Below are 15,574 nucleotides of genomic sequence, written 5' to 3' on the forward strand. Positions count from 1 at the left end.
GATGCCCCTCATAACGCCATCTGTGAGGGAGTTTCTACACTACGTGTCTGCTGTTCAACACCTCAGCTCACATGATCTACGTGTGTAAACATTAATCTGTATGTTCACTATATGTTCCTTCACCTTTCACTAACGAAGGCTTTTGTTAAACCACCAATGTATGTAATAAGTTATTTATGTCCAATGTATATTTTCAGCCTTCGGGCTGCAGAACTTTTTCAACAAACCGTTAATTATTATTATTATTATTATTATTATTATTATTCATACATACATACATACATACATACATACATACATACATACATACATACATACATGTGAGTGAAATAGTGATTAGTTTTTTCTGGCCAGAGAGAGAGAGAGAGAGAACTAAACGTGAAAGAGAGGAAATAAACTGACAAATATAAAACAAGAGAGAGAAAGTCGGACATAAGGACAATCTGAGAGCAGAATATAGAGAGAGAATGATAAACAAGGAGAGAAAGAGAGAACAGTAGGAAACACTTACGACCGGCACTGCACTAGACTACCATCACTTCCTCAACTGTATAACGCCTGGAACCCATTCACAGCTGGGTGGCCTAGGGGAGCCCAGAGACACAGCCCATTGTACTGTAAACTATATAACACGGAAAAGATAAACAACAACAAATTAGAAACACCTGGAATAATATACTTAAAAAATTGAATACTCTTAAAAATAGATTTGTCCGAAAAACACGAGAAAAAAATTATGTTATTGAATCGTTAATTAAATATGAAATTATCAAGGCGTATCCCCAAAAGGCATATTAAGTAGAGTCAACAACCCTTACTTAACGCTTCTGTTAAGTAGGTGACCATTACTTACTTAACACGCAATAAGAAGCAAGCGTGTAGTAGTGGTAGCGTACTTATGTGTTACGGCGTCAGCTTAGCAGTAGTAGTAGTAGTGACTCACGCAAGGAGGAGGGGGTGGAGGGGTGGAGGGAAGGAAGGAGGGAGGGCGGGGAGGGGTAAGGAAGGAAGGAAGGTGTAGAGAGAGGGAGGGGTAGAGAGGGAGGGTGGAGGTAAGGCTGAATGGAGTGAGAGGGAGGGGTGAATAACCTCTATATCATATGACTATACAGGTGTGTGTGTGCGTGCTGTGGGAGGGAGGGGGAAGGAGAGGTGGGAGAGGAGGTAAAGGGAAGGGTGACTCAGCTTCTTGTCATAATGTTTACCAGAGTACAAGAGAGAGAGAGAGAGAGAGTGGAAGTGAGAGTGGGCGAAGAGTGAGTGTTGTCTAGTGAGAGTGTCAGAATGAGTGAGAGAGAGTACCAAAGTCAGAGAATAACAGGGGGAGAGTGAGTGAGTGGCAGTAGGAGACCTGAGAGAATGGGGGGTCACACACACACACACACACCTGGCAGACGGCGGTGAGAGGGGGGAGGGGAAGGAGGGAGGGAGGTGGGGGGGGGGACATCTAATTCCAAACAGCAGGTGTGACTGTCATTACGTGATCCACTTTCATCTATTCTAGTATTCCATTCACTTTCATTAATCACTATTGCTTAACTATTTATCTAACTCATCTATAATTGGTATATTTAGCTATACATCTATTAATTTATTCGCTTTATTCTTTGTTTCTTTGTTTCTCTGTTATTTTCAATATTTCCTCGGTGTGTATAAATGATTTCTTGACGTCTAATTTCCTCCTCCACAAATGTTCTTACGATGGAAGTCTCTGTTAACTGAAGGTCTAAATAAAATGTTGATTATTAACTCGTTTGACTTACGTTATAGAACAAGATATAAAACACTGTCCCAAAACATCTTCTCAGTGTTATTGAAAAACTGATGATTAGTTTGTGTTTTAGGGATAATTCTCTTGACCTCAGCTGACCTTATCAACCCCTACCGTCCTGAGTTTTACCTTGTCATTTGTGCAGTTTGTATAGAATTTAGTTAGTAATGGATCTAGATGGAAAACTCTTGGTATATTTGTATTTATGGTTTACTAAATGTGTTATATCGGGAAGAATTGAATGGACAAAAGTTGAACAGGTCAATGGCAAAGTATTTGGAGGAAGAGAACACCTCTATCTCTTAATCTGTCTATTTATCTCTCAATTCAAGTAGAATCTCATCGTAAAAAGTAAGTTAACATTAGTCACTCCTTCAGCATAGAGAGACTATAGAGAGACCCCTCGTGCCTAAAGGGGTTAATAAACTGGATCTATCAATACTATGTTACAGCGTTTCCAGTTAAGACACACGAGTGCTCTGGACACACAAGTCTAATACACACATAGAGTATTAACGAGAGAGAGAGAGAGAGAGAGAGAGAGAGAGAGAAATATAACACACCCTCAACAACAGTTCCCTTGGCAATTAATACAAAAATAAATCTAATTACTTCAAGATATAATAGAGAACCTAACGTGTATCACCTCAATAACCTACTTGAGTTGAATTAATTACTACCTATACCACCTATCGACTATACCTATCAGTGTTTTACCTGGGAGTCAGTCAGTCAACACCCACGTCTGTCTCATACCTGTCTAAACTTATTAAGCCTACAGACTCCTTACACCTGCACTTGATTAATTTTAGGCATCTGTAAAACGCCATTCAACAATTCGTTTTGTCCTGATTTGGGAAGATTGGAGTCAAATGAGATCTATCTAGTGGTAGTAGATCTGGTCATGATAGATCCGTTTCAGAGTAGTTCACAGTCTGATGGATAACCCAGGTTAATCGTACGGTAGAGAGTTATGTCTGTTTTAAACGTACCTTCATGATGATGAGAATATAGTCGTCAGCCATAATGTCTTATTGTTTTAAAGATTATTTTCATCTTCTGTGTCGGTGATCAGGACTTCCATGGGGATCCGGGCAGTGTTTCCCTCCCTCAAGTCTTCGTGTGAGGGATGTACAGTAATATCACTTCGGGTAAGCAATGACAAAAACTCGAAAGAGTAATACAGTGCAGAAGAGGAACACTTTCTGCTAATGGTTCAAGGCAGCAGCTGGTGCAGAACACAGCGGATTTAAGTGACGGCTTCAATGGACAAACTTGACACGTAACAGTAGTTTAATGGGCTCAAAAGAATGCAGTATGAAAATAATAAGTATCAACTCAATTTGTATTGTTCAAACCACAATGTGACAGTAGAGCCACTGTACAACTTTCCACTTCATAGAATTAAGAGTCTAGAATACTTGTCCCGTTCCTTAGATACAAACGACCACTTCTGACCTGTGTCCTTTACGCTCCGTTAACTTAAAGATATTGATCCTAACATCATAATACGACACGAGTCATGAGGGAACTCTAGGGCGTAATCATCAGTCTAAAATAAAGTCATACCGAGAAGTTATGTCACAATTAACACCATTACAAACGGTGTCAGTCAGGCAGATACTATGTCGCCGCCATCAGGAGTCCGTATAATCAACTGATCTGTTTTAGAGACGCTCTGGTAAGACTGGTGACGCACCGCCATGGGGCTGAGGGAGGAGTAACATACGCCCAGCACTTCGCCCTGTCGGTAACTCCCACCCGGATGTTCCCCCTCACATCCCACTGTTAGCCACACCTGAACACTCCGCCACACTTGTATCTTTCGCTTCTCACTATGTTTCCCATTTATCTTTTTCTTGTTTCTCCTGTTTCTCTTCCCTTCTACATCCTCTTATTTTTATCAAGCTTCTCTTCTGCCCAGTGCTCTTTCCTCTTCTCTCCCTGTGTACCTTACATACCTTCCCCTCCTTCCTCCTCCAGAATACGTCCACCTCTCACCCCTCCATCCCCACTCACCTCTAAAGATCCCTCTCCATTCCCCAATTATCCCACCACAAAAATATAACTCATCTTCCACCACCACCAACACCCTCCCTTCCTTCTCCCAACACCCTCCCTTCCTTCTCTCCTACACGCATGACCGAATCACCCTGTCATCTTCCTTCCCTCCCCTGTCCCCCGCCCTCTCTTCCACACCTACACCTGTCTGCCCCAACCCCCCTCACACAACCCCACCCCACCCCTACCTACCCTAAATCAGAGAAACTTTTATAACTAAATGAGAAATTAAATAATCATCAGGGCTACAACATCCTGACCTCTGGGGGTATAACAGTGAGCTTCAGTGACTCAGGGCTACAACATCCTGACCTCTGGGGGTATAACAGTGAGCTTCAGTGACTCAGGGCTACAACATCCTGACCTCTGGGGTATAACAGTGAGCTTCAGTGACTCAGGGCTACAACATCCTGACCTCTGGGGGTATAACAGTCCTCAGGCAACATCCTGACCTCTGGGTATAACAGTGAGCTTCAGTGACTCAGGGCTACAACATCCTGACCTCGGGGGTGAGCTTCAGTGACTCAGGGTTTAACATCCTGACCTTCAGTGACCTTCAGTGACTCAGGGGTTACAACATCCTGACCTCTGGGGTATAACAGTGACCTTCAGTGACTCAGGTTACAACATCCTGACCTATGGGGTTATAACAAACTCATCATCCTGACCTATGGAGGTTATAACAGTGACCTTCAGTGACTCAGGGCTACAACATCCTGACAGGGGGTATAACAGTGACCTTCAGTGACTCAGGGCTACAACATCCTGACCTCTGGAGGTTATAACAGTGACCTTCAGTGACTCAGGGCTACAACATCCTGACCCAGGGACCTCTGGGGTTATAACAGTGACCTTCAGTGACTCAGGGCTACAACATCCTGACCTATGGAGGTTATAACAGTGAGCTTCAGTGACTCAGGGCTACAACATCCTGACCTCTAGGGGTATAACAGTGACCTTCAGTGACTCAGGGCTACAACATCCTGACCTATGGAGGTTATAACAGTGACCTTCAGTGACTCAGGGCTACAACATCCTGACCTATGGAGGTTATAACAGTGACCTTCAGTGACTCAGGGCTACAACATCCTGACCTATGGAGGTTATAACAGTGACCTTCAGTGACCTCTGCTCTCTTATGCTTTTTTACCTCACCAATCACAGGATAAGGGATGCTCTATAAATTATCTGCTCAGCTGTATTGAAAGACCTAAAGATTAGACACCCCGACTTATTTCACCTGATGATTAAACACCCTAACGCCTACCTGAGGAAGTTAGGCTAGGTTAAGTTAGGTTAGGTTAGGTTAGGTTAGGTTAGGTTAGGGTGTTTAATCTTACTACATCTTCACCACCTTACCCACACACCTGCGTCCTATACTTCACCTGCACCATCCATCAGGTGTTTCTAGGTAATGATCGTGACCTAATTGTAGGACCCAGTCGTCGATCACCTAAAAGTTGTAAGTTGGGTAAATTCGTTGTTTGTACATTTGATTACACGGGAAGGTTTGTTGTTTTGGGTAATTAGGGTAGATTCTTCCTTAGTTTATGTTCGTCAGTGTTGGCATTTTTTTTCTTTTTCGTCTCTTGATGAGAACCTCCCTAAGTGCAGTTCGTTATTTGTTACTTTGTTACTGGGAGCAGATTGTTATGGTGTTGGGTTAGGTTAGAGTACGGGGATAAGTGTGTTAAAACAGGTCTCGTTTCACACATTGCCTAAAACAAACGCTGAATTATATAAAATGCCTAGGAAATGTGTACGAAATGATTGATTTTATGCTTTGCCTTGAAGTTTTAGGCATTGTATAAAAAGCCTAAAAATTCAACACAATACCGGATCTCACACCTTATCGGTAATTCAGGTGACGTTGGTAGGTAGGGACAGACAGGTGTAAAAGGAACATGTAATACCCAATCTATACAATATAAATAATGGATGCTCCTCGTGTAACGAGGATGGCCGGCCCTAGGGCCACCTAGGCGTGAATTTGTTTAAGGTATAGAAGCTGTCGCCAACACAACAACCACACTCTAAGTTAACGAGCTGCATAACCCAGTGTCAAGGAATAGTCCGAGAAAACCGGACAACTCGCCAACTGCACTGGCAAACCATTACCCTGGAATACGATCCGCATATCGATTAACATCCAGGTCCCCAATTACTACTGGGTAGACAGAGGCAAATGGCACAATGAAACTTGCCCATGGTTTCACCCTGCCCGGGGATCGAATTCGGATCCGCTCGCTTGTGAGGTGAGCATGCTGACTATAAAGGTACTAAAACAACATAAACTACACATGTGACAGAACAAGACACCGTGTTAAAACTGTCTGGAAATATTAATATAGTTGATTAATTTACACTAGACTACCCGTAAATAAATAGTTTTCTCTATACACATCATAGAAAACGGTCAGACTCCCGCTAACGTTACCATGGAGACCGTAAACAAATGTCGGTGTTTTTCTCTTTAGTACTATTGTATCCCCCTCACCATGAACCTGAAACGTATATACCTTCGCTACTATCCTCCCGGTAAGATTCAGAACATCTATCATGCCTTCGCCTTCATTTGTACATATAAGCTTAAGGCGTTAAATCATATGTGAAAAACTTGATTACTCTATCGCTATTCTTAACTTAAACATATCACACAAAAACAACACATATTATTTGGGTTATTACAAGATAGGTACCGTAATATACCTGTTAATATTCCCAGCAGTTATTTATTAAATTAATATAATGACAGACTGGCTTGAAAGGTAAAATATATGAAGCTGCTTAACCGTAACATCGCCTTGAGTCGAGTTTTCTAGACAAAGTGACGAAAATTATCGACTTTTTTTTTTTTACCTTGCCATAGGTTTTATTTGGACCATTGTGACTGGTCAAACTTGTGATGTTAAACGATTGATTAGTAGCTTCATATCACTCATTTACCCTTGCAATGATGATACTACTTAGGAAATTATTATTATAGAAAATATATTGAGAAAACCTTGCGTATCAATGTTTCCAGTGTAGAGAAGTACTAGGCTGTGGTACTCCGGAAAACAATAGGCTACGCTGGCATAGAGTGGAGTAATGATTTTAATAGCTGTATTATTCGTATTTTAATGCTTCACTATCATTTTTGTTTGTTGAATATACATACTGTTAGTATTACGAATATTGAATGATAAATGATTCGTAAATAGGATCACCTGAAGAATCGTCATCCCAATGATTCTAAATGTATACCAACGATTAGTTCCTTGTGTGTGTGTGTGTGTGTGTGTGTACAATGGTTAAAATAATTAACACAGATGAAGTAAATCGTGACTGAACTTTTAATTGTATTGCACAGGTGATCCTTATGTTGCAATACATTGAATTAATTATTTGTTATCTTTTAATTACTGTACTATTATGTGGCTTAGAAATTATATTAAATGTTCAAATGATTGTCATAACATCACGTCCTGTCTGTAAACGACGTAACACCGTCATGTTACTCACCACTAAATGGATAGTTTTATTTAGTTAATTAAATACGCCTAAAGGGCGGCAAATTTATCAGAACACGCGGCCTGTTACAACATAAAAACACAAGAGAATTATTATCTCTTAACAAACAGACTTTGTCGAAATGGGCCAAGTACCCACCAAGTGTGGGCAGCGTCCCAGAAGTACACCAAAATTAATGGTAACATGCTGTGATCAGTGACTCCCTGTGGCAGGAGGTCCCTGACAATCGAGGTAATAATATTAGACGTGGGACTGTTACACAGTTTGCGGGAAGAGTAGTGCGGGACATCCTCCAACTCAAACACTTAACAGATCTACAGTAGGTCTGTATCCCAGGATAATGCCAGCCGAGATAATATTATGTCTGGGAACCACAAGTCCACGTAGACGATACTTATATGGGAAGGGAATAAACTGATCGTAGTGTATGTACCGTAAATCCCGTTAACACTTTGATATCAACACCGGGTGTCACTCGCTCGTCACGGAAAGTATATTATTAAATTACTTTTCTTGTATTCTGTCTAAGCAGATATTAACGAATCATAATTAAAAAGGTAGTTAAATGACTATGAATTTAAAAAAATATATATTCTTAATTAAATAGTTCATGTTCGTCAAAGAAAAATAGTCTACTGCTGCTTTTAATAATAATAATAATACCTGTAATATTAATAATAATAATCCGTTCACGTGCCCTTTGCAACAGACCCTAAAGCACATTTTATCAATGGAGCTGATTGGCTGACGGAATGAGCTGCGTTGGGTTAATCTCGAGCTCATTATTACTTGTCATTTCTCTATATTTGCAATTGCGAGTAATATTAACAATTAAGTGTTGATCTAGAATGACATGCGAACCCAAGAATTAAAGATTATCACATCAAATACAACTATAACGTAGATATCTTAAAGTGAAAAAGAAAGAAGTTAAAAACGATTAGTAGTGTTTGCTGGTAACCCCCCACCCTCCATAGACATATTCACTCGGTGTGACTCCACCAATCACGAGCTTCCCTTAACTTAGACCAATTGCGAGTTTGGAATGAACTCAATATTGAGTGAGTGACTCAGCTTCGTCTCAATGGAGGGCAGGAGATGGTGCACAACCACCTACGCCACCAGCACCTCCCTACAAAATTTAAGCTCGGTATTCAAAACTGTGGGAATGCACAAGGAACACACACACACACACACACACACACACACACACACACACACACACACACACACACACACACACACACACACACAATACATATAACTCCAATTAATCAAAATAATAGTTTTAATAACATCATATCATATCAATAATTATGATAATATGACTATAATGAAAAGAGTACCATTAATATCACCTAATTATAATACTGTAATAGTACTAAGAGCATCACATCAACAGCTCATCACCACCCACAGGACTCACCTTCGAGCTGACAGACTCCAGAGGCTCTTCCTGTCGTAGGGAGGTGGACCTGTTCGACCTCCGCCCCGAGTAAGTCTTGCCACCACCTGCAGGAGAATGGTTGTTATAATGTAATACATCAAATATGGTCAGTGAACGAGTATTTTAACACTGTAACACTTGCTGGATATATAGGCTGAAAATTATTAGACGGCAATTCAATCTAGTCTGAGATACTTATGTTATGTAGTTTTAATTTGATGCTTTTTTGCAGATTTGTTTATTATATTATTTATAAATATAATTTCTTACATTTTTCACTTATCGATTTATTGGTTTACTTTTCGTTTTGAGGTTTATTTCCATCTATGCGTGTTGAGTGTCTTCTCTCTCCTCCTCTTCCCAGCAACACACACACTGACAAACACTCAACACACACACACACACACATACGTCTACGCAAACACTAAACAACATTCAATCTTTCATCGTCAGTTCACAGGTTAATGAGGTAGTAAGGGAGGTGACGGCGCGGGAGGCTTGTGCAATAGGGCAAAGAGGGCGTGTTCAGCGGTTAGTGGGGCGCCTAGTGCAAGCCCTACACGCTTCCACCCACCACGTCCACAAACGGCACACCACCCTCCGCGCCCACATCCTACCACTCACCAATGTCGCCCTCAACAAGGAAGCTTCTCTGTGAGTAATATGAGTAACACGGGAGTATTATGAGTAACACGTGAGTAATATGAGTAACACTTGTGAGTAATATGAGTAACACTTGAATAATATGAGTAACACTTGAATAATATGAGTAACACTTGAATGATAAGAGTAACACTTGAATAATATGAATAACACTTGAATAATATGAGTAACATTTGTGAGCAATATGAGTAACAGTGACACTGTACGTGGCCTATACACACTGTTCAACTATAGACATTGGTATTAATTAACAGTAAACAGGTGACATGAACGTGTGGTTGTACAGGTGCGCCACTGGCAGCTATGACCGGGAGTGTCGACTGTGGAGGACGGAGGACGGAGGGGCGGTCACCACACTAAAGGGCCATCAAGATGTTGTGTTTGATGTAACCTTCGCCGGCAAGCATGAGTAAGTGACCAGCTGGCGTAGGAGACCTGAGACCACCTGCCAGATGGTTATAGGACACACAGCAACACGTTCAGACACACAGCAACACGTTCAGACACACAACAACACGTACAGGCACACAGCAACACGTACAGGCACACAGCAACACGTACAGACACACAGCAACACGTTCAGACACACAACAACACGTACAGGCACACAGCAACACGTACAGACACACAGCAACACACAGACACACAGCAACACGTACAGACACACAGCAACACGTTCAGACACACAGCAACACGTACAGGCACACAGCAACACGGGGCACACAGCAACACGTACAGACACACAGCAACACGTTCAGCACACAGCAACACGTACAGGCGTACACAGCAACACGTACAGACACACAGCAACACGTTCAGACACACAACAACACGTACAGGCACACAGCAACACGTACAGGCACACAGCAACACGTACAGACACACAACAACACGTACAGGCACACAGCAACACGTACAGGCACACAGCAACACGTACAGGCACACAGCAACACGTACAGACACACAACAACAATAAAATGCAAGTCGGAGAGAAAAGCCTTCTCCTATTCTTTCTCTACAACCCCATCACTTGCCACTCCCCTCTCAGACCTCCATCCCTCTCCCTTTCCCGTCCCACCCCTCTCTACGACCATATCATTTCCCCTCTTCCCTACTCACCCTACCCCACAATCTCTCACTCTCTCCCTATGTTCTCTTCCCCTCTCCGCATCCCTTCACTCTCTCCACGTCCTCTCACTCCTCTTCACAATCTCTCACTCTTCCTCTTCTCTCTCTACATCCCGTTCTCCTCTCATCGATCCCCACGTCCCTTCAGCGAGTTAGTGGCTACCTGCAGCTTCGACGGGACGGTGCGTGTGTGGGAGGCGGCAACGGGGAGCTGTGAGTTGGTGCTGGCGGGTCATGATGGTCCAGTGGCAGTGGTGGCGTCCCTCCCCACCTCCAGGCAGTTCCTTACCACCGGCGGGATGGACACCTCCGCCAGGATATGGGACCTGCACATGGGTCAGTTAATGGTGTTGGTTACATTATGTCAGTGTATCTCTCTCTCTCTCTCTCTCTCTCTGGATGTAGATTGAAATATACTGTACTAACAAAGATGAAGATACAGGAAGAGATTATAACGGAAACATTGACACACACGCACCAATTATGTAACTGTATATTTTCAACTTTCCGGCTGCCATGTTCTTTCAATAAACCATTAATAATTATTATTATTATTACACGAAGCTGTCATAACAAGAGTCGTGTTGACCAGCAGGCGAGTGCGTGACAACCCTGGCAGGGCACAAGGGCGCCGTAGTTGGCGTGGGCGGCGACAGATCAGGTCACGTCCTCTACACCGCCTCCTTCGACGGTACCGTCAGGCTGTGGGATGCCAGGACCCATGAGTGAGTCAGATGGAGGTCATATCGGGTCAGGTTATATCAGGTCACTTACTGTAGGTCCTGGAAGGTCATTCCTCCACTCACAGTAATGGAGACCTAACGTAAAGGAGCAGGTAATGACCCACCTGAGTATCTCTCCGCCCTCCCTCCGGAGTACCGTGTCCCCTTCAATTAGGTAGACTCAATGAACAGGTTAATTCACAACTCACTATTCTTCTATTTCCTGCTCACGAGTATCATGAGCCCTTCATTACGGCAGACTTAACCTAATGAAAGACACAAGAGTGTACTTGAGTACTCCTCCCTCCCTCCCTCAGGAACAGTGGGACCTTGGTGGGGCATGATGGGGAGGTGAACGGAGCAGGTATGAGCTGGTGTGGTCGCTACCTGGCCTCCTGGGGTACTGATGCCTCCGCCCAGGTGTGGGACCTCCGCCACACCCACCACACTCTCTACACCCTCCACCACGACGCTGAGGTAATTGCACCCTCCAACACACCTTCCAAATACACCCTTTATACCCTCCATCACACCCTCTATACCATCCATCACACCCTCTACACCCTCCACCACAACCTCTACACCCTCCACCACACCCTCTATACCCTCCATCACACCCTCCACCACAACCTCTATCATCCCCACCACAACCTCCGCTACACCCTCACCGACACCCTCCACCAATACGCTAAGGTAAGTGTATGAACTGTATAGTCAGGTGTGTCTGAGTACTGTATCAGGTGTAGTTAAGTGTCTGAGGTGCTGTATAGGACACTGTGTACAATGTATGTAGGTGACAGGTGATATTTGTCCATCCCCACAGGTGGTGTCAGGGGCGTGGGACAGCTGTGGGCGGCAGCTAGTGACGGGCGGCGTAGACAGGACCGCCCACCTCCTATATCTGCCCACCCTCACTCATACCCTCCAGCTCGACGGACACGGCGGCGAGGTCTCTCAGGTCAGGGACCACTAAAGTCAGGGGTTAACAAGGTCAGGGGTTAACAATGGCAGGGGTTAACAAGGTCAGGGGTCACCAGATAAGGAGGTCACTAAGCTCAGGGGTCTCTCAGGTCAGGGAGTCACTAAGGTCAGGAGTCACTAAGGTCAGGAGACAGCTAAGGTCAGGGGGTTGCAAAGGTCAGGGGGTCGCTAAGGTCACTGTCTCATAAAGCCAGGCCAGGTGTTCTGGACATCTCTATCTTACAGGTGTCTTTTAATCCCGCTGGGACCCGGGTCATCACGGCTGGGGAGGACGGCTACCTTAGGGTGTGGGACGCCAAGGACGGTCACTGTGTCCAGGTGTGTATGTATGTGTGTGTGTGTGTGTCAGGGTGTGTGTGTCTGTGTTTATGTGCGTCAGGATGTGTGTGTGTGTGGGGGGGGTATTTATACATGTTTGCATGTCAGTGTGTGAGTGTGTGTGTATGTGTGTTGTCAGGGTGTGAGTTTATGTGCGTCAGGGTGTGTGTGTGTGTATGTGTGTCTGTGTTTATGTGCGTCAGGATGTGTGTGTGTATGTGTGTGTGTGTGAGGGTATTTATACATGTTTGCATGTCAGTGTGTGTGTATGTGTGTCTGTGTTGTCAGGGTGTGAGTTTATGTGCGTCAGGGTGTGTGTGTGTGGGTGGATGTGTGTCTGTGTTTATGTGCGTCAGGATGTGTGTGTGTGTGTGGTATTTATACATGTTTGCATGTCAGTGTGTGTGTATGTGTGTCTGTGTTGTCAGGGTGTGAGTTTATGTGCGTCAGGGTGTGTGTGTGTGTGTATGTGTGTCTGAGTTTATGTGCGTCAGGGTGTGTGTGTGTATATGTGTGTTGTCAGGGTGTGACTTTATGTGCGTCAGGGTGTGTGTGTGTGTATGTGTGTCTGAGTTTATGTGCGTCAGGGTGTGTGTGTGTGTATGTGTGTCTGTGTTTATGTGCGTCAGGGTGTGTGTGTGTGTGTATGTGTGTCTGTGTTTATGTGCGTCAGGGTGTGTGTGTGTGTGTGTGTGTGAAGGACAGAACACAATAACAATCAAATGTCAACACTAACCACACGGCATCTTCCACAACATGAATGGTAACACTTCACAACACTCACTGGACAGCAGCTATAGTAGAGCGGTATGTGTCGGCATCACACACAGTAACTAAGCCAAATAGCAACTGGCGGGCTTTATCTATACCATGTTCAAATGTGAATGCCTGTCTGCGGCTCCACCAATCAGAGCGATGCAGGTAGGCTAATTACTAATTACCACTTGCCTTGTTTGCCTGTTGCGTCTTGTCATTTACAGATACAATATATATATATATATATATATATATATATATATATATATATATATATATATATATATATATATATATATATGCACTAAATTTCTTTGAAGACACATATTGAGTCCATAATTTGGGTGCTCATTTGTAGAGTTTGTTTACTAAATACTACAAGGGCGCCCAACCGTTCAGTCCACACGCATGCATCCCTCCCTACTGTAGCTACGATAGTCCAACTAGTCTATAATCAACACTTCCAGTCCTCCTCCTCGCCAGACATTTACGAGTAAACAATCGTTTTCTGATTTCTCTCGGGGTTTTTTTAATAAAAAAAATACTGCCAAAGATGGTTGTTACGTTGTCTGCATTCATCTTGCCTTGTTGTTATGTTCCGTTACCCAACTACTCGCACGGCGGCGTTCACTTGTTTTTTCTTGCTGTGTGTGTGCACATCTTAAAGAAATTGATCGTATTTTCTTCCTCCAATATTCCTGCTGAAAAATCAATTGCTCATAAAAGTACTCGTGTGACCCCGGCTTAAGACAAGGAAGTTTCTAAGAATTTTGTTGTTTATGCAAGTTCAGCGTCGCGAAGGTGATACACTGAAGTAAGGACAGAAGCACAGGAGTAAACTGCATTTCCACTTACAACACTCCGCATTCTCAAGACCTTACTCTATGGCTGGGAATCAAGGACCCCGTTAAAGTATACAAACTACGGTGGTTGAGTGAATAATTTATTGGGTTGCCTGTCCTCTACATTGGTCTAAGGTTCGATTCCCCTTTGAGGAGGTAATGTGCAGGTAATCGTAAAAAACATAACTGCCTCACAAATAACCAGAGCACAGAGAGGAAGATATACATAAGGTTCACCTGAAGATAAGCCCCAAGAAACGTCATTACGAGAGTCAGCATCAGTGACACGAATATATCTCGACTCCCGAGCCTCAACCATAACACCTGAAAGAGTCTAATCTGCTCTCACTACAGGAGGAGGTCCGCGCGACGGAACTTTGAGTCAAGATGTGCTACTGACACAACCATCCTGGCGATCCCTAACTAACACACACACACACACACACACACACACACACACACACACACACACACACACACACACACACATACATATAATTAATATTCTTGCATATTGAACATTGACCTGAAGTATGTGTGTGTGTGTGTGTGTGTGTGTACAGTACAGACCACTCACTGACAACAAACACCCTCTTCTACAGGAATGTCGGGGGCACGAGGACGAGGTGTTCTCCCTAGCAGTGAGTTACAGTGGACAGGTGATGGTCACTGGCAGCCGAGATAGCACCTGTGTCATCTGGCGTCACTCCCACACACCTGATACACCGGAAAAGTAATGCCACACCCACACACCTGCACACACTTGACGCCCCTGGGAGGTAATGCCACACCCAGACACCTGCCCCTCACACACCTGACGCCCTGGAGAAGCAAAAACAAAAACCCAAGTCATACCCACCTCACACATGAGACAGCCTGCATGGTTCAATCCCACCTTCTGTGTGTATGAGTTTGTCTAATATTCATCGCGATCAACATTACAAAAGGCTTCAAATCACCTTAAAATTAACCCTTTAAGGACGACACTTTAACCCCATGAGGATTATAGCATACAATGCCGTCCATAAAAAGAATTATAGGTCAAACTATCAACATCTAAGAGATACGGACACCATCGTCCTCAAAGGATTATAGACTAAAGTTAAATAATAATAAATTCTAAGTGGTTTCTTGTTACTTTACGATTGGTATAAATTTCATATTTCCCGTGATGTTTTTCTTTTTCCTGTTCATCGTTTATCATATTATTAGTAGTATTGTCTTCGTGTTTATTATTATTTTGCTATATTATAATTTTCATTATCTTATTATCATTATACTTATAATCCTGATTTTTATTAATTAAATATTTTTTCAGCTACTAGAGTTTAATAATATTCTATAAACCACCAGTAACTAGAACAGTGATCCT

The 15,574-nt window shown here is 43.3% G+C and overlaps 1 protein-coding gene across 1 annotated transcript; it reads left to right on the forward strand.

Annotated features, from left to right (window-relative positions):
- Window positions 1–6,291: 6,291 nt before the first annotated feature.
- Window positions 6,292–15,409, forward strand: LOC121858847 (dynein assembly factor with WDR repeat domains 1-like). Its single transcript, XM_042355504.1, has 10 exons — window positions 6,292–6,370; window positions 8,765–8,840; window positions 9,246–9,446; window positions 9,742–9,864; window positions 10,732–10,919; window positions 11,179–11,308; window positions 11,623–11,782; window positions 12,129–12,263; window positions 12,512–12,604; window positions 14,805–15,409. Exons 1-10 carry the CDS (start codon window positions 6,331–6,333, stop codon window positions 14,937–14,939), a joined length of 1,281 nt encoding a protein of 426 aa, XP_042211438.1. The 5' UTR covers window positions 6,292–6,330; the 3' UTR covers window positions 14,940–15,409.
- Window positions 15,410–15,574: the final 165 nt, after the last annotated feature.

This window comes from Homarus americanus, unplaced genomic scaffold, assembly GCF_018991925.1.
Source record: "Homarus americanus isolate GMGI-L3 unplaced genomic scaffold, GMGI_Hamer_2.0 scaffold59232, whole genome shotgun sequence".
NCBI classification, from domain to species: domain Eukaryota; kingdom Metazoa; phylum Arthropoda; class Malacostraca; order Decapoda; family Nephropidae; genus Homarus; species Homarus americanus.